The sequence below is a fragment of the Pocillopora damicornis genome, chromosome 8, assembly GCF_964200805.1.
Source record: "Pocillopora damicornis chromosome 8, jaPocDami1.2, whole genome shotgun sequence".
Taxonomy (NCBI): domain Eukaryota; kingdom Metazoa; phylum Cnidaria; class Anthozoa; order Scleractinia; family Pocilloporidae; genus Pocillopora; species Pocillopora damicornis.
The window spans coordinates 17,416,622-17,443,116 of record NC_142677.1 but is presented as its reverse complement, the minus strand read 5'-3'; the positions used below and the strand labels follow the sequence as shown (position 1 = coordinate 17,443,116).

Below are 26,495 nucleotides of genomic sequence, written 5' to 3'. Positions count from 1 at the left end.
AACTAGAATGGGTATTTGATTAGAATTCGCGTAATGACGGACAGCACAGAAGTGTAAAAGAAAACGCCGTTGACAAAGAAGGGAACTGGCATTTTTGGGCAAGAATTTATGATGCAAAAATATAGCTGAAGAGAATTTTGTTCCCTCCTCAAGATAACTTTAGAGGAATCGAAACAACCCCGCTAATGCCCTGATTGCCCTAAGTCTGTCTCCTCATTTTCACTTGGTAGGAGAGATCGTAACCGGCTAGAGGGAAGGAAAATATGAAAAAAAGTATAACATGTTGGCAATATTTCTTCTGTTGACTTCCTTCAAGTGCTTGGACAAACAAGGGCTTCCAAAAAAAATCTGATTAATTTCAAAAATTATTCTGTTTCTCCTATGATACATTCAAAAACGTCTTGTTGAAATAATGAAAACTCTATTCAGGCATGTGTACCCACAGCCTATTGAAAAAATTAAATTTTTGGACATGAAATTCTAAGCAGATTTCGTCGACAACAAAGTGCTCTTTACCCAGGCTCCCAGTGACTGCCGGCTACACTAATGTGCTCAGAATCAGGGCATAAGATTAGGCGTCAACTAAAAAATAAAAATTAAGATTCAAGGAGATGTAGGCCGAGTATGCTTTGAGGTTAGAGTCTCAAGCTAAACTCTTTTTATTTTTTCAATGATACTAATAAATTCTTCTACTTTGTCATAGTCACTGGCGATGATATAAAGAATAGTAACAGAAAAATTAAGATCCTATCATGGAGTAGTATAACTTAGTTTTCTATACAGGTCACTCGAACTCTTCTGTTTGGTATTTATCTTCGTCTACAATCATCAAATGGTCTCCATTTTCCCTCAGCACTGAAAAAATGGCCAAAGCTAGCTATGGTTCGATGGCCATGGATGGTTCCCTACAATCTACGGCTACACTTTCCTGATAAAATATATCATCCTTTGAAATCCTCAACCAGACAACCAGTTCCAATGTTTAAAAATTTGCCATTCCCAACGCGGCCACTCTGCTCAAAACATGCACATGACTGTCGTGAATGTTAGTGTGACTGCTGACCTCTTGCCAGCATATACTGGATTCAACCTAAAGGATGAGTGCAAATATTACAAGAACAAAATTAGAGTTGTTATCGTGAATCTTTGACTCTCTCTTTTAAATAATAAATTGTAAGAATCGATAAGTCGTCTCTTCTTACTTTAAGGCCAAGCGGTAGAATGAAACCTATTCGAAAAAGACTGAAGGGCCTGTTCGATCAGTCTTGTATCATTTGCATATACCTCAAATTCGATGTCACCCAGCATTTCCCTCTTGTTGTCATGCAAATGCATTGCCGTTGTTTCCAACCAAGCGTTATCTGTATTTTTGACGTCATCGACGTATCCTCTGTAGACCTACAATTTCACGGGTTGACCAAAGTGATAATAAGTGATATGACAAAAGATATTCCATGTGCTGTTAGAAAACTGAAGTTAAGGGTGGTAATATTAGTCACATCAAAGCCGACCCATTTATTTTTGTGCACCAGATGAGGCGAGTCAAGGCACCCAAAGAAAAACGTATTTCGCAAGATCTTCGATAATCAAACTCCTCAATTGATATTTCAATCGTTAAATTGTCTTTCCATACCCTGGCAAGGAACGAAATGGGGACAGAAGCGTAAGGCAATCACTCTGATGGATTATGGGTTTTATTTACAATATTAGTATCATCTTTTTTCATTGCAAAAGTCAATAACACTTAAATTGAAGTCAAGACAGCACATGATGCCCTCTTGCTGAGGTGTACTGCATTCATGTTTCACGTTCTTTTTAGATTAACGTTTCACAACCTTACATTGATACTCATATTCTCCACACTTTTCTTGTTACATTTCCTATGGTACTGATGGGGAGAATTTGATAGACAATCAGACGTTTCTTGAATTTGCGATCATTTCCTTTATTCTCATGACATATATATATTTGATTTAAGGGTGATACTGTATGGAGAAATTAGAAGCCAGTCACTCTTAGGAGTTAAAGGATTAAACACAGTTGGTTTTCGTCATCCTCATTAAAATGTTTGACACATTTATTTGCCCCGTCTTGATGTCAACACATTTCCAGAACTTGAAAGGTGTCAGGGTACTTTGTCAACTGTGAGAAAACGACTTAAGATCAATTATTGAAAACTAGCAGCTACCTTTGTTTTTCTATTGCAAATTTGATGATACATTATATTAAGGAAGCTAAAGTTAATACCCCTTAAAGACCGTCGCACAATGAAGCATACCTCGGCAGCATTTTTGACTATCGTATCTATACATTTGTCCAAGTTTTCCTTTCCCTCTTTAATATCAGACTTGACACTCGCAAGAATTTTGTTGGTAAAAATCTTTTTCAAAGTGCACAACGCTGAGTCGCCAGCTTCCAACAGTTCCTGAAAATGTTAGGCAATCCAATACGATTAAAATGATGTAGGAATTGAAAAAAAGCGGGAGAGGCGAAGAAGGAGAAAGAAAAGCTGCCCACTATTCGAGAAATACCATAACAGGGGGCCAATGAGTAGACGAAGTAAACAAATGTAGACAGCATGTAAAGCGCGGGAAAACCCTGTTGACCAGATCGCTATTGGTTTTAATTTTTTATTTGATTGGTTGAGAAAGAGGCTTGGTTTTGGTGACCAATAGGAATATGTAGAAATTAAGTATGAATGCAATGGAGGATTACTTTTGACTCCAAAATATACATTGCGCGTATGTGTTATTGTAAGTTTCAGAATATCATACCCCGGGTATTTCCCATTCCAAGCTGTCTAGGTTTTTATTTGCCACGAATTCCAGAACATTTTTCTCTTGCTTTCGTAGGACTTGACCATCTTCGCCGATCTTCCATCTGAAAATGGGAGAAGGTAGAGGAATAACGAAACTTAGAATTTAATCTAAACTTAGTGCAGCACTTGGAAATTTACCTGTCTTTTGGAAATGGCAATGATTGTTTCAAACAGAAATCGTTCCGTCAGTAATTTACTCCGTCAATAGCGCGGGCAGAACGACGCGCAACAAGGCTAAATAAGCGGAAAACGTTGGTGCAGAACGGCAGAGGTTTAACATGGCCCACCTTGTAACAACAACATAAACTGCATGGTTAGGTCCCCAGCGACCAAACAAGCCACGTCCTGCGATGCCTGTCCTCCCCATCGGATTTCTATTCAACAAAATATAACTTAAAAGTAAGGAAAAATAACACTGAATATTCATCATTTATGAAACCAGTCTGTAAGGTGTACGCGCATCTGAAAGTAGAGCTATTGTCCTTATCTGTAGTTTGCGGGCAGGACCTCATTACTAGAGCTGCAAGGCGCGCGTTTCTCCGAGGCGAGTCGGGAAAAGGTTTTCCGTGGATCTGGCTCAATGCCAGACCCCTTGAAGATCTCTCAGCCCTTGCAGGCCTCATTCTTTCCCGTAGCGAAGAAACGCTCGTGCTGAATCGCTGATCACGAGAGTCTGCACGCAAACTACGCCATTTGATGGTCTGCAATCATCGGATTCGTTTTAATTCTAAAACATAAAAACAAAAAAAAAAACAAACAAAAGTGCCTAAGAAAGACACCTTGGCAATCGATTGACCACGTCAATCAGTCCTGTGTGACTTCTTCTGTTGATTCCTTGGTCCTCAAAGTTAAACAAGATAGCTGTTGTCGCGTCATTTGGGCTAAAAATACAAACAAATAATTAAGCATTATCCAGGACAGGTAAATAAAAATGAAAACGAGCGCAAAAGCAACTAGATTGACTAGACAGATCGCAGCGTAAATCGCACGTGGTTATTTCTTTGTTGCTCTGAGGGCATTTAAGAGTGAAGCAGCTTGAGATGGAAAATTCAAAGATGCTAGGCCTCACTGGTTGTTTTTTTGTCCGCGCAAGCTTGCTGGAAAGAGTTACGAGAGAGGAGTCGTGAATTCTGGGTAAATTTCTTGTATTTTCTTGTGGCCCCTGCTAGATTTTTTTACTCACTCTGGTATGTCGGGATCGGCCCAGGCTGGCATGGCTTCCACTTCCTGTGCGGTATATAACGGCGGATCGTAGCCTGGGAACGACTCCTACAAGCAAAAAAAAAAAAAAAAAAGAAGTTGCATTTTAATTTTACTTTCATTATTGTTATCTTCTTCTTTCCTACGCCCTCTTTCTTCTTCAAGAAACCCAAAGTTGTATTTGGACACTCAGCAAACAGAACCACAAACTGTGATTTACAAACCCAAGGAAAATGAATTTCTGGCAATCTGATAGTTTTTATGCAGCGCTGTATTACACTACCAAAGTCCTCTTGTTATATCTCACATCTTTTAGCCTAATCTCTCTCTTCTTCTGTAGCTTTTAATTTTGCACAGTGAAGGCACGGTCTCTCCAAAAGCGGTCCAGTTCAATTCGGTTCATAAAATCGATTTCTTTCAAACTTAATCATGAATCTGTCTACGTGTAAACGTAATTGAAACGACCTCATTTTTTCGAAATATTTCAAAAAAATTTCTTCCGTGGGAAAATCGCTTCAGTGCTTAAAGGCCCATTTTTAACAGCGTTAATTATCAAAAATGGCACGAATTTCCGCGCTCGTCTTCTCACAAAACTCTTGTTTGAACAATAGCTTTTTTGCTTCGCATTATTAGATCGATCCTTGATGGGAACAAATCACATAGGTTTTTCTTTTTTGACGGTTTTTCCCACTGAAAATTATTTTTCAGTCTGACACCTACTCCGAAATAAACTTTACTACCATACAGTAACAATATTTCCGATTGCTCAGGTACCAAACATTTATCGCACAACTCTGAGAAAAACCCTCACAATGTCTTGCAAGTACAGGCACGGTTTATCCTTGGTAAGGAACTGATTACCTTAATTAATTATCACATAGCCAATTACATACCTGCCAGTCGACGAGAAAGTCCGGCACAGGATATCGCTGTTGGTTACTCTTTGGATATGGCGAATGTCTCGAATGCACGTGCGTCACTTTCTCGTGTGCTTCATGTTTAAGAGCTTTCTTTGCACGTGCGGCAGCAGTTGAGAGACGTCGTCGAGTAAATTTAAATCCCTCTGTTTGAATCGAATTTCAGATGAACATTCTAAGTTCTCATCGTGTTGACAAGTAACAATGAGGCGAAAAAGCAGGGGATTGTAGAGTTCAAAACAATTTCATTTATGAATACCACAAGTCCTTAAACAAGTAGCTGTGTTCGTAAATACACGTCTTTGTTGATTTTTCTCAGATCGAACCAATTTTTGGGTGGATAAGAATGGACCACGAGGAGCAAATACATCGCAACTTCTAGACTTTTATTCTTTTGGATATGCCTTTTATGGGGAGCATGCGAACTCATAACGGATTTTTGCTGCATGTATCCAACGCGTATAGCTGTTTAAGGCTGAGCGTTAAGAGTAGGTACATATGTAGGGCTGTCTGATTGAGAACCCACCAACATTCCCACCAAATTTTCAACACAATCGGGAAGTTATAATAACCGAGAGAAACCTACCTTTCATCAGAGGGGAGGACGGCTCAATCTTGCTATTCGTGCGTGGTCCGTCATAAGAGAACCTTTGTGAAAGAGGCTTGTGTCCACCTACACCTGTAATAAATCCCATGGGGTCAATGTACGGTATAAAGTAAAGTCACCCTACGAGCCTCTTCATCTATCTAACTTCACTATATTCTCTTCAAATAGGGAAGGAGAGGGGCCTCGGGAACTAGGTTGTTTATTTACGACAAATTGTCCATGTGACCAGAATACATTTTACCTGCAATTTCGACTGCTGACAACGATACAGTTCGCCCGGACCGCGCATTACGATTATTCTCGTCGTTTGTATATGCCCCTGGTTCTGGTGCCAGTATCTCTAAAATTCTGTTCATCCCTTTTTCCAGTTTGTTAAGGCGTTTACTTAGGGAGTCGGCAGACTTTTTCCCGCTGTGAAACTGACAAATGGAATCTTTGTACATATCTTGAAGTTGACTCGAGATAGCCTCCATTCTGAAATTTGATGACAGATCCTTGTATGGGAAATGTGTTTCATGACACATTGTATTGTCTGTAGCTTACACAACGGCTAAATCGGACAGCTAGTATGGTTGCAGTCTCCGATCGGACAGTCAGTCAATAAATTAACCCACCAGTCAAGTTAGTCAGTCAGTCCGTCATTCGTTCAGTCAAACAATCAGTCCGTCAGTCATGTCGACCGGTCAGTCAACCAATCAACTAGTCAGTCATTCAGTCAGTCTGTCAGTCTGTCGGTCAGTTAGTCAGTTAATCGGTCAGTTAGCCAGTCTGTCAGTCAGTCAGCCAGCCAACTAGTAGGACAACGAGTCAGGTTGTAAATCAGTCAGGCAGTAACTTAGTCAAACAAGCGGGCAGTGAGACAGTCACTCAGCCATTCAGCGAGTCAAACAGTCAGTCAGTTAACCAGTCATTCAGTCGGTCGACCAGTCAACCAGTCAACCAGTCAGTCATTCTGTCGGTTCGTCAGTCCGTCAGTCCGTCAGTCCGTCAGTCCGTCAGTCCGTCAGTCCGTCAGTCCGTCAGTCCGTCAGTCCGTCAGTCCGTCCGTCCGTCAGTCAGCCGGTCAGTTAGTCATCCAACCAGGATGACAGCGAGTCAACTCGTCAATCAGTCAGTCAGTAACTCAGTAAGGCAGTGTGTTTGTCAACCAGCGGTCAGTCTGTCAGTCAGTCAGCCAGTCAGTAAGCCATCCAGCCGGCAGGAATGCGAATCAATTCGTCAGTCAGTAACTTAGTCAGTCTGGTAATCAGTGAGTCAGTCATTCAGCGAGTTAACCAGCCATTCAATCATTCAGTTAGTCAGTCATCAAATTAGTCTGTTACTCAGTCAGCCGGTCATCAGAGAGTCTATCAGTCAATCAACCAGTCCGCCAGTACGACAGTCGGCCAGGTAGCAGCCAGTCAGCCGATCAGCTAGTCAGTCTGGCCGTCAGTCAGTCAGTCAGTCAGTCAATCGGTCCGTCCCTTCATCCGTCAGTCCTACTATTTGCAGTAAAGAAGCTTACAATCAGAAACTTACTTTTATTTATCAGTCCTAGTGATAAAATGTACCTGTCGCCCATAACCCTCATTTGCTCCTCCTGAGTGGCGTGGAGCAAAGTATCTTTCTCTCTAAGGTAGCTATCCACACATCGTTCTTCAAACATCATCAACTTCTGAAGATCGTTGGTTTCTAGGAAAAGCTCTGCCACAGAGAACACAAACTCTGTTAGGCTGGACAAAAAACATTTTAGCAAAAATGTTATAGCATAGGAAAATATTTATTGAAACAAAACCAGAATAAAAATGAAGGTCTGTTGGTAGATCAAAACAGGAGGATGAGAAACATCTTTCTCATTCTTCGCACAGGATACTTTTCGACTTTTTCTAACCCTTCAGTATAAAGGACATTATGGAATACACGGCCTAGCATATCCCTGTAGCTCAGCTGTGAGAAATCAGAACAGGCTGAGCTTCGAATCGTCACAGGGGTTTCTTAAACTTTTCTCTGTTTTGTTTATTAAAATATTATTTCATTCACAAAGAGAAGCCATACTTAGTCCGTAACTAGACTCTTCCTGGTTTCTCTTGCCTCGTCCCAGACAGTTTTTCAGCCAGTGGTATAAGCCCCTTAGAGCATGGATCACGTGATTAAAGATGATGAAAGGTGGAACTAACACTGGTCTCTGCGAATACTCCATGACCAAGTAATACCGCTGAAACTTCCAAATCTGATTTGCGTTTGCCTGTACGCTAGAGAACGTGTTGCTGTCGAGAACAGGAAAGAAACTTATATATATGAAACAATTTTTAAGACAATTTCCTTCTCACAAAGATGTAATACCAATATGGTACGTGTCTTAGCCCTAGGCGGCAAAATAAACATATTTAGTTTACAATTAATGTCTACGAAAACGAGTCCACAACACATACTTGAAAATGGCGATGAGAAGATTCAGAAGGAGAATATTGGCAACCAGAAGATAAAACGCCATGATAAATACCACGATCGTGTCGCCATGTTTATCTTTTCTTGGAGTGCCAAATACAGTCTCTGCCGGGCTTACTAGAACGAAATTTTAAATAAAGTAATAATTAGCTTAATTATGACTGTGACTCTCATCTTTAACATCCTTTCTCAAAAATCTTGTTTCCGCGATCTATCATCCTCATTAAATGAACTTGACACTTGTCTAACTCTTGCAATATTTGATACATCAATTGCTTGCCACACTAGGATGCTGTTACTTTTTGTTATAAACATTTCAGCTTTTTGAGCGGCGAGTGTTAACCAAAAAGACAAAAATTTTTATTACAGATGAGAATAAGTAGGGAAATCTCCTCAGGGAGATAAATTTGAGATTTTTTTATTGAGAAAAACTCGATCGTTTGAAGAAATACATTTCATTATGAATTAACCATTAACAATAGAAGGAGGTTTTAAATGTAGCAATTAAGATCAAGCGTCCTGACCAATTAGTATGGTGCGGATAACTGACGGCTCTACAATACTCGGTTATTATCGTTCTTTTTAAAGACAGATCTTCTTACTCGTATCTGGTGCATCCACAAAAAACAACTCCCCATAAACCTGGAAGTAAGGTCTGAAGAACACTCTAGACACCATGGACCAGGAAGCTGTCTCGTTTGGGTACAAGATGGCTTGTTGGGCGACTCCATAAGCCAGGAGGAATATCACCATGATCAAGAGGAAGTACAGCATATCCACGGTCTATAAATAGGAAGGATAAATATGATGAATGATTAATGCAAGGCTTTTATTGCGCGCAGGGTAAAGCGAATTATTCTCTCTTGGAGAGAATTTGCTATCCCCTTCTCGTCCGAAATGAATGGGAAAGTTGAACAAAGACCTATGAATAATATTTTGGTATTACCATTCTCCCAATCATGACCACATAAGGTCCGAGGTGTTTGCTGACAGAAAATATGTCCAATAGGCGAATAATCCATAGCATCACATCGAGGCAGTATACCACGTGACCAGCACTGCGTGTGGTTGGGTGAAGCCTGAGCCCAAGTCCAATGAAAAACGAAACGACTGCAAAACCATCAAGGAGATTCCATTTGCTGGACGCCCAGTCTTTTAATTTGCTTCCAAATGTTGGTGGCTCAGAATGAAGTATCTGACAAAAATGAAGAAAGTATAGGCTTAAAAAGTTTCTCAGATGTTTCCACTTTCTTCATTAAGCACCATGAAATACTCAATATATATACCCTTTATCTCCAAAGATCAGATTAGTTATTTCCCCATGTAGTTGCTATAAAATTAAGAGAAATAAGTGTTATATCAAGATAACACCATCCAAGTTTGCCTTTTCCTCTCAGCCGTTTGCTTAAAAATAGTACAGTGTTAATGGAAGAAGTGGCACATTTACCGCAGTCTGGAATTCACCGTTTGTTGTCACCATGAGCATATAAACTGTTTATATTCTATTGTTGTTATCGATTGCATCTTGTACCTTAGTTTCACTTATTATTCACATCAATAAAGATATATGGGCATTTTATACGAGAAAATCAAACCCTTCACGATTACATTTAAGGTAGTTATTTTGCTGTCTAACCACGTAAAGGATCAGCACTGAGAAAACGTGCAATTCTATAGAATCAACTTCAGGTCATCATATATATATATATTTATATTTAGTATATTTAGATCTTTGTTTATCAACTTGTTTTTGAATTACCTGTCTGATTTCTTCCGTACATAGTGTACAAACAAAAATGATAAGCACCATTTCACTGATGGAAGGAATTTTGTCAGCTTTTACGAGGATAACAAAACTAAACAGCATCAAGAACGCCATATAAGCGAACTGCAAAAAAAGAAAAGAAAGTACAGAGAACGAAACTCACTGTCAGAAAAATCAGACTACAGGCAAGTATACGTAGTAAAAGTAAGTAAAATTAAAAGTCATTTTTCTGAAAAGAATCGTTAAATCGATCTACGTGCCAACTGATTGATTCTATTTGAGTAGGCAAACTCGTCGAGGTGGAGGCGAACTGGTAGCGGGCGAACTTGCGAAGTAGCGAAACCTCTTGAAATGCATGCTTGTCCCTTCTGTTTCCTAATTTTTATTTATAGCCATCACCACTCCACGATGCAGCTTACCGCGTTAGACCAAAACTTAGTAACAGGTGCTTTGTAGAACTCTAAGATCTTCCTCGCCCATCGCAGTTTCACCACACGAGTCTCTTGTCTACACTTATGGTACGTGGATACCCAGAGCAACTCACGTGACTTCGAAGAGAGCACACTAGGAGTTTAAGAAAAAACGTTTTATCCATTATTCATCGCAACAGTGAAACAAAAACACCTATTTTTTAATATAGGCGTTCATTGCTTTTTACGAAATCAAGTCATTATAAGATTATGCACCAATCTGCATTTTGGTTATCAGTAGGCGTCTGCGGCGACTATCACAACGATCCAATCTTACTCTTCGAACGAAAAACCGTTTTTCAGGCTTTAAGACACAAAGGTGATATTTACGAAAGACTGATCGCGGAAAAAATATCACGCAGAGCAACAATGAAGCCATTAGGAAACAGTAAAAGAAAAATCTGTGATAAATAGCAACTTTCATAAGAACCTGGGCCCAACGCATGCTCTCTGGCCATGAGTGGGTTAAGATATATCTGTAGCGCGTCCTTTAACTTTAAATGTTACGATCAGGAGTAAAAGTCGAAAACGGCCGGTGTGGAGTTTCAAACTCAGAAGAAAAGAGGTGCTTAGTTGGCATTACCTCATTTCTAGTGCCCTCCCATCGTCCGTTATTGCTCGGCTTCTTCTGTAGCTTAGGTTTTCTTCATCGTCTTGAACCTCATCACATTCGCCCTCCTCAGCTAACTCTTGTTCATGTTCTTCCATTGTAACGGGCATAGACGATAGCTCCTGTTTTGTTTTGAACTCCAGCAAAAATATCGTCGGAGGTATGAGGATTCCAAGCATTGTCTGACGGCACAAAAGAACAGGGATGAGGACATCGTACCAACCTGCAATGCGCTGTTTTTATAGATAACTTTCACGGGCATAGCCAAAGTTCCCTACCTTGATAGAAGACCTGTGCGTATTCTTCATGGCTCCTGTCCATATATCAGTGAGAAGAGCCTGGCAACTACTGTGTGCTAGAAATTCTTCGTGTTCGATGGCGACAGCAAGTGAAAGACATGTTTGTCCACCCCAGTTCTCTAGGTGATATGTCAGGAGCTGTTGGGTAAGCTCTTCATTTTCTTGAAAACATTTATCTAACAAACCCAGTGCCAGTCGTTTGAATTCTCTGAAAGCATAAATTGATAGGAATAAACTCTTCGACATTAATATACATAGGAGGGCAACATTTTTCTTAATAGTCCTTATGGAGAAAGGCTGTACCCCTCCCAAAAAGGAGTGGTACAGCCACGCCTGTCCTTTCCTCTGAAAATATCATTTCCTGTGTGAGGCATGATACTCTACATTATTTAATAAAAAAGGATAATTGGATAATTTAATTCAAGATTTTGTTGGCTTAGGAATCATGGGGTATGAGCCATTATAACATGCGCACGCATGAAGACGAGTTAAAAAGGAAGTGTTTTTTGTGCATTGTAAAATTACGTTTGTTCTTAAAAAATAAAGTTGGGAAGATTGATCCATATTTTGGGGCGTTTCTAATTGGCGCTCGTTGGATATTGTGGCCAACTCGGCACTACGGGCTTCGTTGGCCATTCATCGTCTCATATCCAACGCGCGCTCGTGGAAACATTGTAAATTACACTATAGTATCATTACAAACCAATCAGCGGACAGACTTACTCCACATGCGCATTAAGTGCATCAGTGATGTCAGCGTATGCGTCATCACGTTCAGTAACCTTGGCCATGCCGTTGAACATTTTTCCCGCCACCAGCGCCCGCGCCAGATGCTCATCACCACACTCCCACATGAAGAGCGCCATTTTTCGCATATTGCATAGCACAGACCACAACAGCAGCTCGTTATAAGGATAATTCACGTGAGCTATGTTGTCTGTGTGTCCTCTGACAAACATCATCTGGTTAGAAATGTCAAGACCCTTTGAAGGCAATAAAGCGTTTGAATTGAAACATACGAAGTAAGAACAAACAAGCGAGACTTCGGACGAAAATACCCGAAGAAGGGTAGGTGCTCAATAAGTAGTTTTCAAACACGCTCTGACCCAAGATAAAAATCCTTTCCCCTTTAACACTAATATATAACCACTTTTGTTTCCTTTCCAAAGAGAATGATACATTTTCCACATTCCCACAATAAAACACCAGACTACAAACATTCTCTCCTTAAGTTTCAAAGTAGCTCTATTGCATGATTCAGAGCAACAATCACTAGTAAATATTTTCGTAGAACGAATACTTGCAGAGAGCGGCTTTCGCTGAGTATTGCAAAGTCAATCCAAGTTATCACGGTGGCCAATCAGAGCGAAGGAAAATATCACCAGGACGACTCAACGTGAAAAAACGCATACAGCCCGAAACACGGGTATACGCGGGTGACCAAGTGACTATCGGTTTTACCTTTGATTCCGAATGGTGCAGAGGTTAACGTTAGTTTCCTGGTAAGACCCATCAAAAACCGTAATAAACCAAAAGCAGAGCGATCCCAGATTACTTTCGATCGAGAAACCACCCCTAATCTCTCGTTACTTCCTTTTAAATATGTGAGTAAAAGTTTTAGTATTCCATAACTACATTTTACCCAGTTACTTTTAGCATGAAAGTGTATCGCTTTCAGAAAGAACATGGCTCATAGAATCGAAGTGGACAAATACCTTTGTTATAGCGTTCTTCTCTCTGTGTCCTTTGTAAGCTATTCCTAATAGTCGCCGAATAACATTGTCAACATCGGACAAGTCAAAATGACCAGTGTCGATCTAAGGAGTATAGGTTAAAACGAAAAGTTTAATTTTACAAAAAAAGCTGTTTATTCTGTCAAATTTTTAGTCTTTGATCCCAGCCATGTTTTGCCTATTTCAAAGAACTGCTGAATAGAACTCGTATACCAAATAAAACACAGTGGTCAGACGTAAGGCATGCGCAAAGGGATTTATTTTGGCCAGCCCCGCCGATTACACGCGCAAAATTTCTAAGGATACATAAGAATCAACTGCTGTCAAACCAAATATGCAGAAAAGCACTGTAAATCTGAAAAGGTTAATTTGTAGGGATATGGAACTCTCGACACTTCCAGAGCAGAAAGCTTATCCAATTACGGGTTTTTTGATGATTTTCCATTTTTTTTAACTTCACTAAAATTTTGCACGCGACTTACACCGCGACTTACTCGCTTGTGTGGATGTTTATAATACAACCTGGTTTTGACACCCTGAAAGCCCGTCACAACGTTTGCATATGCGCAGACGTTTGACCACTGTGTTACCAAGTCATGCCAAAAGCAAACCTCTGATCTATAGCCCATGGATGACATTTTGGTCCTAAAAGAGCGTCGCAGAGAGTCGTCAAAGTAACATTATTTTGGTTTATAACACATAAATCTGTTGTTAAAATGGAAATTTCAATTAAAGGTTTCCTTTAAAAAATTAGTCGAGGCCGAAAAGACAACACATTTGCTGCAGTTTACAGAACCTTTCCTAACCTTTCCTCACCTTTCCATTCCCGATCAGTTGTCTCAACACAGCATTGGATGACGACCTCCATCTCTGGAAAATAATTAAGCAAAGAATGTACAGAAATAACAGGCCTTTTTGCGTAAATATGCTTTGTCGACAATCCTTCTTTGCAGCACCTGTTAAAGTGCGGTATAGAGTGCGCACTCAGTACTTGGATGGTTTTAAGCCAGCACGAGTGTGGCAGGCGTCGCCAATAAAAAACGTTCAAAACAAAATCCTAGGCTCAGTTCAGGTCTTAGTAATCAGTGACGATCAGAGAGAGAAATTTCTGAAAAGGCTTTTCATCAGAGGACTTGAGCACAGAAGTCAGTTGACAGAAAGATCTGAAACTAGCATGATGAAAAAAAAGTTGGAAAGGTCGTCGGTGAGGAGAGGAGGAGATTCTCCACAGTATGCCAAGTTGTTTTTATCATAGGTTATCAGTTTTTCTTGGCAAAGGGAATTGCTAAATGGCACCCAGTCCCCCCACCCCTTCCCCAGCAAATCGCATCTCAAAGCCCTCTGTGTTAAACTTGTTTGCTAGTTACCGCCTTGTATAACTCCTCCAACCGAGTTGTTGTCAAGAATCTGCTCATACTGACGCCATTCTCCAAGAGAAGTTTGACAAACTCGACACGGTTGTTGACTAAGGCATCCATCATTGCATCCTCCAAAGATTTCATCTAGAAATAGTGGAAAGTTCGCTCTAGCAGTGTGTAAGAAAAGTTTAAAAAAAATGTTGAGGATAACGATGCAGAACCTCGTCAAGGATGCCCTCCATTCGGGGGATGAGAGAGCATCTTTTTTGCACGGGAACGCAGTGTGATAATATGGAGGGGTGTCCCACCTCTTATCTAGGTATGACATTACAAAATGTAAAATGTTTAGTGCTATTTAAGTGCCGAAAAAATTCTTCTTCATAGACTGAAGTTCATTTGTTTGCAGGATACAAATGGTCTGTTTTGTCATTTATAGTCCGGCATAAGTGAATCATTGAACTAGATCGAGACTCTATCGGTCAACAATTCAATTTTTCAATCTCGTTTCGCACATAATACTTTATTGAATGGTATCTCGCACCTTATGCTTTTCTTTTTTTTCGCTTATTTGTAATGGGATAAGAAAAGAGTGAAAATCAAACTCTTTGGTAAGGCGAATCAGACGAAAACTGCCCTCTATCCCCCTCTGCCAATTACTGCGATGTACACCGCAATTTTTTTACATTTATCGGTATCCTAACCCACGGAATTGCAGAGAGAACACGAAAGAAGTTTGTTAATCACTCGCTGTAGGCTCGATGTCCCTTCTTTTGAAGTCACACTAAGCGTTTGAATTTTCTGTAGGTTTAAGGGTATCATAAATAATAGATTTTACACCGATAAGAACGAGTGCTCAAGATATCTTTGTTATCTTTATTAACAGTCATACCTTCCATTTTTGGTCTTCTTTGAAGATCTCAGTACTGGCGATATCGGCCCGGTTCCATATTAAGGCCAAACTCAACTGGTCAGCGGCAGACGCATGTTGAGCTGCAAATGCACTACGTTAATATAGCCTTCAAGTACACAAGTAAACGGGCCATGTCAGGCAGAATTTACAAAAAAACTCGAAACGGTCAAAGCAATATCTAAAAGGAATTAGAGTGGAGTTTTCGAAGCTTAGATGATTATCTATACTTCATTATATTTCAAGTTTTACCAAGAATGTTGCTTGTGTTTCAAACAGCTTGAAAGCACCAACCGAAAGCCGAACCAGCCTCTGCAAATGCGCAGTGACGTTAGTTTACCTTGTTCACAAATTTCAATATGACAAGTAAAGGGAATGGATTCTTCAAGAAGGTCTCACTCCAATTCCCATCCTTCCTATGTCATTTTTATAACTAAGATACCTGGTCTCCCTCTGAACAAACCTTTGAGTAAAGCCTTAAGTATGGCTATGTCAATGTCAATCCCATCCTCGTCCATGCGAAATATTGTAATCTGCAACAAATGAAAGGAATAGAGATACCGAGTTTCGATCACGTGCATTTTTTAAAGATTCACATATTCTAAATATTGTATTCCCTTGTGATATCCCTAAGGTTAAGGAACCCCTATAGATCTGCAGAACCAATAAAATGTGGATTTGAGGTGTCTTTGATTGCCGTTAAATTTCAATCGTTCCAGCCCTTACGTTAAGCTAATATTATCAGCTCGGTTGATAATACCAAATTATCTTATTAGACTCTCCCAACGGCGCAGCACCACAGTTTCTTTAGAAACTTACCCCCTTTACGCTACTCTTCCTAGACGACGCGGTAGTCTTGCGGCTAGTACATATGACTCCTGGTTCTAGTTGTTTGAAAGGCGCCACGCTAGTTAGGATCCAGGATTCATTTCTCAACATTGTCATGCATTTTCTTAAAGCAATAGCCGCGAAAGTTACAGCGAAAATTTTTGTGGGTCTTTTACCTAATACACATATTTTTTGAAAACTGTTTGCAAAGCTACAAAACTACGATTGAAAACTAGCTTTAACCCTAGGGCAGCTAAACTGTCTTTTGAATGACCAAGCCCAGATCGAAAGGCTTTGTCTCTGTCACTCTTTATGACTTACATATCTCTTATTTCCCACGCATTTGAGCACGTCATGATAAAGAGCAGTGCACTTCTCCTCGTTGCACTCTGGGAAGGCTTTCTGGATCTTCATACGAAGTTGTTGATGTTCAACCACTTCAGACATGTCCTCCATATCAGTTCTGTCGAGAATAAGGGATGATAAGTTTTTTTTCCTCAGAAATGGTGGTATTTCACCATTTGAGTCCACCTTAAGATATAAAGGGTGTTTTCTCATATTTTGGGTTTGTTAATTTTAGCTTTGTTCGAAAGGGAATATCAGATCGAGCTACCAGGCCCTCCTCAGCCACAAGCAGGACTCGTTATAAAACTCTTCAAATATGTCGTCGTGCTCTCTGACAAACAACACTCCATTTAGAACTATTACATGTGTTAAGATCGTGATTCAGCGAGATAATTATGGAGTTTTCTGTAGTTTCATATAACAAATCAACAAAATGCTTCAGTAGTCTGAAAAAATACTAAAAAATATTGCTAAATTTCTGGCTGGTATCACCACTTCAAGGATGGATCTAGGAAATTTTGATGGGGTGTCCAAAATTTTGGTCTGATTGATAGGGGGGTCCAAACCCCCCGTACCTACACTCCTCATCCGCAACTTCTCTCAAACCATAATGAATAAAGGGGTAAGTTTCTAAAGAAACTGTGGTGCTGCGTCGGTGGGAGAGTAAAGCAGGTAATTTAGTGTTAACAACTGGGTTGAAAACGTAAATTAGCCACCGTAAAGAGTAAAAAAGCTGACGTTTCGAGCGTTAGCCCTTCGTCAGAGCGATTAGAGGAATTGTGGGTTGTGTGTGGATTTATATGTAGAAGGTGGAGCTACGCCATTGGTGGGAATATTGTGACGAGAAAACAGGAATAGATTAGTTGAATGAAAAGCGCTCGTTGATTCCGTGGGGATTAAGGGTGCCGATTTGAAATATAAATTTTTGTTCTAGTGTTTTACGGCTTTCCGAACTGCCTAGATGTAAGGAAAGGCCGCAAACTGCCATATGCTGTTTAGAATGATAAGGAAGATTAAAGTGTCCAGCGACTGGCTTGGATGCGTCCTTGTCATTTATTTCCACATCGCGAAGGTGTTCTCGGAATCGGTCACCCAGTCGTCTTCCTGTCTCGCCGATGTATAACTTATTGCAATAAGTGCAAGTTATGCAGTAAATAACATTGGCGGAGGTACACGTAAAGTGATCAATGATCTTAATGGATCTTTTGGGTCCCGATATTTTCTCTACGTTATGAATGAAAGGACAAGTTTTGCATCGTGAGCGAGCGCATTTAAAAGTTCCAGATTGGTCATTGGTATGAAATGAACTCCTGACTAAAAAGTTGCCTATGTTTTTGTCACGTTTGAATGAAATAAGTGGGGGTTGCGAAAAGATAGTGCCAGTCTCTGAATCGTTTTGGAGTAATTTAAAATTTTTAAGAATGATAGATTTAACTGCGTGGTTGTGAGGGTAAAATGTAAGAGTAAATGGAATGCGATCCGTGTTCTCCTTCTCGGCCGTTTGTAGTGCTGCCTGTCGATCGATTTGTTGGGCACGGTGGTAGCCCGCTTGAACGACAGAAACAGGATAGCCGCGTTTATCGAAAAACTGGCACATTGCCTCTGATTTTTCGGAAAAATCAGAGTCGTCACTACATAAACGACGAAGTCTGAGAAACTGTGAAAAAGGTATGGAGTTCTTGACGTGTGATGGATGTGAGGATGGATACAACAAGTAACTATGTGAATCTGTAGGTTTGTAGTAAACACTAGTACATAAGCCGTTGCCTTCAATTGAAATTTTGATGTCTAGGAAAGCCAAAGAATTGTCGGAAATTTCCCAGGTATATTTAAGAGCCGGATGAAAGGAATTGACGGCGGTTATAAATTGAGTGAGCTCCTCTTTAGTAGAGGAGGTAGCGCCGATGCAATCGTCAATGTAGCGGCCGTAGAGTTGAGGTTTTGGGCCGTGGTATTGGCTAAAAAATTGATGTTCGATAAAACCAACAAAAAGATTGGCGTAGCTGGGTCCCATTATAGTACCCATGGCCACGCCATTAGTTTGTTTGTAGTAGTTACCACCGAATGAAAAGCAATTGAGTGTGAGCACTAGTTCGGCCAGACGGAGTAGTGTTTCAGAGCTAGGTTCCTTAACAATGCGTTGATCGAAAAAATGTTTGAGGGCCCGGAGACCTTCGTCATTGGGAATGACAGTGTAAAGAGATGTTATATCCATGGTGAAAATAAGTTTGTTTTGGTCGAGGAAACTAAAGTCACGAAAAATTTCAAGTGCGTGTAGGCTGTCCTTAATGTAAGACGGTAGAGTTTTGACGATAGGTGCCATAATTTTGTCTAAATAGCTGGAAATAAGTTCAGTGGGACAACTGCAGGCAGAAACGATGGGTCGACCTGGGTTGTTAGATTTGTGGATTTTAGGTAAAAAGTAAATACACGAAGTTCTAGGAGTAGTAATGATGAGATTTTTAACAGTGGCCGGCAATTCTTGTTTAGCTATGAGATCGTTAATCGTATTTTTGACAATGTTTTGGTTAATTAAAGTGAGATCTTTGTCGACTTTAGCATAAAAGGAGGTGTCAGAAAGTTGCCGCAAAGCTTCTTTTTGATAGAGGTCGGCCCGCCAAACAACAACTGCACCGCCTTTGTCGGCCGCCTTAATGACAATGTCTTTGCGTTTTTTTAGACCTTTTAGTGCCGACCACTCTTCCGAAGAAAGATTGGAAAATTTGGTGTGACGATTGAATTTAAGTTTGTTGATATCGTGGCGACATTTTTTGAGGAAAAAATCTAAAGATGAGAACTGGCCCTCTGGGGGAGTCCATTTAGACTTTCGAATCTGGAGTGTTTCGAAAGTATCTTTGTTAGAGGTGTTAGAATCATCCTCTTTGTCATGAAAAAAGGCTTTCAACTGAACGCGGCGAAGGAATTTTTCAACGTCTTGCTTAACTGAAAATTCGTCGGTTTTTTGTGATATGGGAACAAAATTTAAGCCTTTGCTGAGAACTGATTTTTCTGAATCGGAAAGTAGTAAATTTTCTGGAATGGTAACTACAGTTTTGAGGTTTTCAGGCGATGAGTCGTTAGTGACTTGAGGGCCGATAAGTTGGTCGAGTTTTTGGGCCTTAATTTGGTGCAAATGTTTAAAAAGTTTAGAATTGGCATCCTGAATCTTCCTTATCATTCTAAACAGCATATGGCAGTTTGCGGCCTTTCCTTACATCTAGGCAGTTCGGAAAGCCGTAAAACACTAGAACAAAAATTTATATTTCAAATCGGCACCCTTAATCCCCACGGAATCAACGAGCGCTTTTCATTCAACTAATCTATTCCTGTTTTCTCGTCACAATATTCCCACCAATGGCGTAGCTCCACCTTCTACATATAAATCCACACACAACCCACAATTCCTCTAATCGCTCTGACGAAGGGCTAACGCTCGAAACGTCAGCTTTTTTACTCTTTACGGTGGCTAATTTACGTTTTCAACCCAGTTGTTAACACTAAATTACCTGCTTCTCTCAAACCACTTTAACTCTATACATTTCCTATACGAAAGTAAACTAATCGAACTCTAACACGCACCCGTCATTCGAAGTGACAATCCCATGAGCATGCGCTAAGATGTCAGCAGCTCGTCCGCTGCCCTCGGCAATGACGACGGGCACGGCTGGGTTGCTCGTGACAGATTCCAACACTGTTTGGATTGTGTTTGGTCCTCCCTCGAGAACGAGAAGAACCACCGAGATTCCGTGAGATTTACCTGAAAACATTAAAAAAAGCAGTGGTATTAGCCATGTCCCAGACAAAACTAATGCCAGAATATGACACATTTCTAGCTCCCTCGATAAAGCATAAGAGCGCGAGAGAAGGAAAAAACATGAGTAAGAGTTCCTCGCAGAATTTAACCAGTGGCCTACGGTGCAAAGGTTGGAAGTTTTACCACAGATCATTTGTACCTGAATTTAATCCGTCTTTCGTGATATTTAGAGTTAATTTTTGAGCCTTACAAAACTACAAAGAATTTGATGGAAACTAAACAATCTCAGTTTGGTACGATAGAAAAAACGAAACAAACAAAATTAAACCAGGGATAAACGATGGTGTTAAGGCTGGAGAAGATTTTAAACATGGATTGAGAACTACTGATACGTAAACTGCGACTAGTTCTTTTTCTCCCTTGGAGTACTTGGGCATACGATTATAACACATCAGTGACTCTCTCCTGTATATACTATGTCACGTGAGAAACTAATACAGGACAATGGCAGCTAGGTAACATTTCAAAAACAAACTCACTTTTTGCAATTTTTTTTGTTGTTATACAATTCTGAAGACTTGCCCGGAAAGGGATTTCTCCTCCATACTTTCCCACCGTCCCATCGTCCACCAGGATGAAGTGCGAATGGTTGTTATCGAGACACGCTCCCTCTGACAGTAGGCTAGGAGTCATGTGATACGTGACAACTCCCTGTGAGCAAAAAGAACACCGCTCTATTGTGGTCAGTGCGCATGCATTAGCTTCTCGTGGATTTTAAGTTTTTACCTTTTGAGGAGAGAAAACTGAGCAGTGGTTAACCTGCGATATCCCAGGATGGGCTCCAAACCTGGTCGGGTCATTTAATATTGTTCCTTGACGAGAATCTTTAGACACTTAATTTCATTATGCCACTGCCAACCGTTGAGTAGCGATGACTACAAGCAGAAGATGGGCTCCTGGTCACAAAGATCAGCAAAACTTAGGAGGGGGAGATGGGGGGGGAGGGAGTGCAGAAACAAACGATGTATTGTACAGAAACTGGAAAAAACTCCAAAGCTGCTCTTCCTTTCTCTGATAGGAGTTTCAGTAAAAAGTGAGAGCTATTTGGTTTAGGCCAAGAAGAAGAGTCCTACCTGGCTGTTGATCAAATCCTCTCTGTGATCCACAATCCCCCAGGTAGCGATACCTATAAGATGAAGCTGAGATGCTTTGTCTTTCGACAGCAGTGCCCCACGTGACATGACTGTGTGACCTTTTACTGCTTCCCCAACGTGACGCATCACGCCAGTGTTTGTTCCACCTGTGATGATCCATGCACCTGTGGTCTGGGCTGCCTGTGGAACATTATTAGCAACTGTCAAATGATTTGTCCGTAATATAAGCAACCACTAAAGTTGCTGAAAAAAACTAATAAGACAGAAAACTCAGTAGTAGAGTATGTAAAGAAAAGTAGCAAAATGATTTGAAACAGGTATTAAAATTCAGTTTGTCGACTATGAGAGGACTAAACCGTCAGTATACAAAGGCCATTTTGATCAAAATAAGATATCATAATAGAAAGAAAACGCTCAAATCGAGCTCTCTCCCACCTCCCCCCCAGGCCATTTTGATCAAAATAAGATATTACAATAGAAAGAAAACGTTCAAATGGAGCTCTCTCCCACCTCCCCCCCAAAGGCCATTTTGATCAAAATAAGATATTACAATAGAAAGAAAACGCTCAAATCGAGCTCTCTCCCACCTCCCCCCCCTCAGGCCATTTTCATCAAAATAAGATATTACAATAGAAAGAAAACGTTCAAATGGAGCTCTCTCCCACCTCCCCCCCAAAGGCCATTTTGATCAAAATAAGATATTACAATAGAAAGAAAACGTTCAAATCGAGCTCTCTCCCACCTTCCCCCCCCCCAAAAAAAAAAACAACAACAACAACATGGCGTTGCTCCTCTCCCAAGCTTTCTAATGCTCAAGGGCCCGGTCATCCTACTTTTCTCGCTTTATTATTACAAGTAAAATAAATTAAATTAAGATGATGAGGTTTGAACTCCTCGTCAAAATAATTTTATGAAGAATGAAAGGCTTTATTCATCTCTCACGAACGTAGGAGAAAGCAAAGTTCTGAGGCCCTAGCCCCACCCTTCCCCTCTCCTCGCGAATTGGAAGCTCACGAAGGTAGGTAAAAGCAAAAGTCCTGAGTCCCTAGCCCCACCCCTCCCCTCTCCTCGCGAATTGGTGGCTCACGAAGTTAGGAAAAAGCAAAAGTTCCGAGTCCTTAGCCCCACCCTCCCCCTCTCCTCGCTGGTTAGTAGCTCACGAAGGTAGGAAAAAGCAACAGTTCTGAGCCCCTATCCCCACCCTCCCCCTCTCCTCGCTGGTTAGTAGCTCACGAAGGTAGGAAAAAGCAAAAGTTCCGAGCCCCTATGCTTGGTTCATATGTGACACACAAAGATTGCTTTTAACATTGCTTATCCGAGGGGTTGGCAGAACGCTCGTCACATTTGGAAACAAAGAATAACACTTTACTCCCAAAAAAATACCTTCAGCAATCCTTGCCGTAACACGTACTTTAACTTGGGATGTAGAACAAAGTTCTTAGCTCCGCCGGTGACAGAGATGAGTAGTTTGGGCAAATCTAGTCTCCATTCTTCTCTCAAGAGGCAAAGAATCTTCTCTGGATCAGTGTCATGAGCGATACGAATAAACTATCAAAAGAAATCAAGAAAATTTGAAGATAAATATTTTACGGATGGTTGTATTTTATCCTGTTGAAAAGCGCACTTTGTGAGCTTAGGGGTTTACGGAATACCTTCCTTGATAACATAGTTGTACAGAGCTTGCTTCAGCTGAGTGGTCAATGTGCTTTCCAAACCTGTGCTGTATCTGGCTATTAAGTACACAACGGTTCGTGAATGCCAATTTTTTCTGAGTTCTCCAAATATCCCGCGTGGCCTTATCACATCATAAAACCTGTGCTCTATTGCTTGATTAAACACTGACCTTAGCTCTGCTTGCTAACCCAGCTCCTGTGAATTCCACTTCACCATAAGCGTTCGTTGGTTGTTCTTCTGTATGGCTTGTCACACTCCACTTCACATCACCGCCTGGAATCCCGTGGGTAGCCCCACCTTGATGATCTTTGTCCAGACGACCGCAGCAGCAACTATAGAGACGAAAATTTATGTAACGATACTCGCGGCTGATGGCGCACAACTCCTTTGAAGGATCGGTTTAGAAACTGTTATGAAACTATGTTGCAACCACTCAAAGGCTTTCTTACGGTATATACTGCACTGACGTAATGTATAGATTTAGCCAAGCCCAAAGGCTCGCATTTTTTTCCCCGCGCACAACGCCTTGCCCCGGCCAGGACTAGAACCCGGGTCGTCCGACTCGGATCCCAGTGCACTGACCACTGGACTACTGAACAAAGCCGTGGCGTTGGCGTGCCCGCGGTACAGTTGACCACGCATGTTAAAAGTAGCACCTTGTACGGTCGTACGGTCGTACATCCAATTTTTTTTCGGCTTGATGGGTTATTACCATTTTGTATAATTATGGGGCTACGCTCTGCGAGTTCCGCTATTATGCTGTTGTGTTACTTACCGTCTTGTCTCCTTCCCCGAGGGAATAAATTGAACGCAAGATCTTTTCTTAAATGTTCTGTAAATCCAGGAGTCTTTTCTATGTGGAGGCTGTTACAAGTTGAAAAAAAGAGAGTTAAAGTTAAATCATTATGAATTGTTTTAAGAAACTATTTACCACTGGAAATAAGATGCAGAAGATACGTGTCTAAAATGTGAGATGCATCTGAGATCATCTTTTGAGATGAAACTTAAACGCCCGAAAACAAAACAAATTTATAAACTGCAGGTCATTTGACAAGGCAAAACAAGATGGCGTGGTTTACAGGATTCCCATGTAAAGTATTAAAGTTTACACCGGCGAGACTGGTAGACCTGTGCAGGTTAAAGAGCATGACAGAGATATTCGACTTCGCCATAACAACATCAACAGGGACAGTAGACAAGAAATCACACAAGCATGGATGCCGAAGATCGCCAAGACTCACTAGCTGGAGGGCCGCGCGAAAGAGTACCGCGGAGGGAACATCTCGTGGAAATGCACCAATTGCAGTTGTGGAATTCCAACCATTAACATTAGAGCAGAAAGGTTGATTAAAGCGACGCGTACCTTTACATCGCATAAAAAAGACTCGCACGAGGATGAGATGAATTATGCCGGCATAATTTTGTGCATAATGCTGTAGCCAGAGCATCGAGCGTAATGCAGGCATAATGACTAAAACTTCTTAAAAATTCCCTTGATGATAGAAACGAAGGAGGAAGGTTGAAGGGCTTTTAAAAGCTATTAGTCTGAATTATCAAATTGAGCGTCAAGAGAAGTTTTGAGTATAATTTCGGCATAATACCTTGTTTTCAGGGTGACGATCACCTGTACAATGCTTAAATTTCATAGCATAATTTTCGTGACCCTAACATGCATCACGCAATGTTATGATTTACATCCACAGTGATTACATCGTGAGACAGACGATTGCAATTCATGTGAAAATGAACTCACCAAAACGATTGATCACAACACAGCACAGTGTTTACGATATTAAAAATGAAGAAAGTAATTTTTAGGTCAAAATAACCTAGTGAACTTAAAAAAATTACCAAATCTATGAAAATTGGGAAAACACTCCTACAAACCTTTTGAAACCTTTCAGTCAAAAAGTCTCTCCAATACTGAAAGCTCTCCATAAGATAATTGTGCCTTGATACGTATCTAATACGAGTTTTCCAATTAAATTGGCATCGATCGGGAGAGTAGATTGTTAAGGTTGTTATGTGTTTTTTTTTCCATCAATCGCATGAAAACTCACGTGAAAGTTAATGAATAATTTTGTTGACATAATTTTTCCTTTGTGTAATATTGTAATCGTTTTAAGTGATTCACAATTATAACTTCCTAAACATGTAAGACAACAAATTGATCAGAGGCCATTCGATTTTATTTTTTCCTGGTTTTGGGGAGGAATTTTAATGCTGACAAATCTTCAGGTTCTTCCGCCATTTCTTCCGTTTCATATGCGAAAATTTCTGTAAAGCAGATTCATCGCATCGAAAAACTAAGCACAAGCTTTGCCAAAGTTTCGCGCGAAATCAGTGAACTGTGCCTCGTAGAGATGACAATTGAAAAGTAATCACAATTAAAACGTCTTTGAAATGGCAGATTTAAAAAAAAACAAAACGACAGATCGAGTCGAAGGTAACATGATAATGTTATTTCTAAGCAAAACAATCGACACTATCGCAGCAGAACATTGCATCATTAGCTGAAATCTAATTCAGCGGCTAATTGCTCTGTATCGGCTTAAAACTACAAAAAGGCTGCGCTCTACAAGAAAACAAGCCTCGGAGAAGGACGAAAAGAGTTTCGTCTTTGCTCTATGCTTTGCCCAGGCAAATCATTAGAGGGTAAATATTTTCCGGCCCGTAACAACTGAGTACTAACAATGAGACCTCAGCGACCACAACTGATGAACAGATACAACAGCAATTACCTTAAAATGATCAATATTCAGACGATAAAACTCAAACTCTTAACCACGCAATATATAGGATAATTTTGCGATTCGTTGCTGACTGAAAATAAGTTTGCCGTTTCGCTACTTAAACTTGCAAATAAGTAAGTAATTCATCGGCCGATCGAAAAGCTGAACAAACACACATAATTCATTCTACTTGTAGCTTCAAGAGAAATGTAAACACTAGCCTTTGAGAAAATACACATTATATTTTATAAATCAGCGCTGATGAATCAAGGTAAGATTATGAAATGCCTGTTTAACTGAGTCATACTTGCCTTCATTGATGGTTTTGATTTATCTTTCGGTCCATACTGTACAGAGATACCTTCTGAACACCTGAGTCTCCCAGCGTCCCTGTCCATGCCAAGCGATGTCATTTGACTTGGTAATAATCAACTGAAAGTATTCGTGAATAATCGAATATCTTAATTCTAAACAACTCTTAACCAACCATGAATTGACGACATCGCACCTACGACGTTAAATTGTGGAATGTTTAACAAGTTGTCCGTCTTGGTGGAACGAACGGAAGTCTTTCGCTTCAGTCCGTTATTCTGTATTCTGACCAGAATCCAGTCATGTCAAGATGTCACGCTAAGTAAATCATGTTTTATTCAGCGGGGGAGATTTAAGAACAAAAGCTAATAGCTTTCAGTCGCTCTAATTAACTTAATGGCATTGGCTCCATTAAATCTCAGGAAGGATGAATCTCACTGCATTTCCTTGTATACTTCCTATTTTGATTTCATCTTTCGTTCGTTTCTCTCCGTAGCCAAAATGTATGTGGGCTATGAAACAAAAATGATGTCTAACGTTCTGGATCACTGCGGACTGATCACAATAGAAGCTTAGATACCAGGC

General features: G+C 40.5%; 1 protein-coding gene across 4 annotated transcripts; it reads right to left on the bottom strand.

Annotated features, from left to right (window-relative positions):
* Positions 1-607: 607 nt before the first annotated feature.
* LOC113664329 (transient receptor potential cation channel subfamily M member-like 2) lies at positions 608-26,217 on the bottom strand. 4 transcript variants are annotated; one of them, XM_089213820.1, is made up of 34 exons: positions 26,111-26,217; positions 25,910-26,030; positions 23,642-23,730; positions 23,036-23,198; positions 22,576-22,740; positions 21,172-21,372; positions 20,578-20,749; positions 19,864-20,041; positions 16,261-16,402; positions 15,575-15,644; positions 15,094-15,194; positions 14,214-14,348; positions 13,663-13,716; positions 12,829-12,930; positions 11,837-12,096; positions 11,093-11,321; positions 10,788-10,996; positions 10,154-10,298; positions 9,729-9,857; positions 8,916-9,164; positions 8,572-8,752; positions 7,954-8,086; positions 7,577-7,788; positions 7,093-7,225; positions 5,784-6,016; positions 5,522-5,614; positions 4,912-5,081; positions 4,002-4,087; positions 3,598-3,699; positions 3,106-3,192; positions 2,775-2,880; positions 2,279-2,425; positions 1,285-1,398; positions 608-1,090 (listed from the first exon to the last, which is right to left on the bottom strand). In XM_089213820.1, the coding sequence occupies exons 2-34, from the start codon at positions 26,009-26,011 to the stop codon at positions 983-985; spliced, it is 4,800 nt and encodes a 1,599-aa protein (XP_089069946.1). In that variant the 5' UTR covers positions 26,012-26,030; positions 26,111-26,217; the 3' UTR covers positions 608-982. The 4 variants fall into 4 exon arrangements, with proteins under 4 accessions (XP_089069946.1, XP_089069945.1, XP_089069947.1 ...); XM_089213819.1 differs by having other exon boundaries at positions 26,107-26,198; XM_089213821.1 differs by having other exon boundaries at positions 25,910-25,988; positions 26,086-26,180.
* Between the last annotated feature and the right edge of the window lie 278 nt (positions 26,218-26,495).

What these genes read in the sequence shown, in the direction of transcription:
- LOC113664329 (XM_089213820.1), bottom strand. Translation starts at nt 26,011, where the DNA reads ATGACATCGCTTGGCATGGACAGGGACGCTGGGAGACTCAGGTGTTCA. An exon ending in GGTTAGCAAGCAGAGCTAAG is followed by an intron (nt 22,741 to 23,035) that starts GTCAGTGTTTAA and finishes TTCTTTTGATAG; the next exon opens with TTTATTCGTATCGCTCATGA. An exon ending in ACTTAAGGCTTTACTCAAAG is followed by an intron (nt 15,195 to 15,574) that starts GTTTGTTCAGAG and finishes GTGCATTTGCAG; the next exon opens with CTCAACATGCGTCTGCCGCT.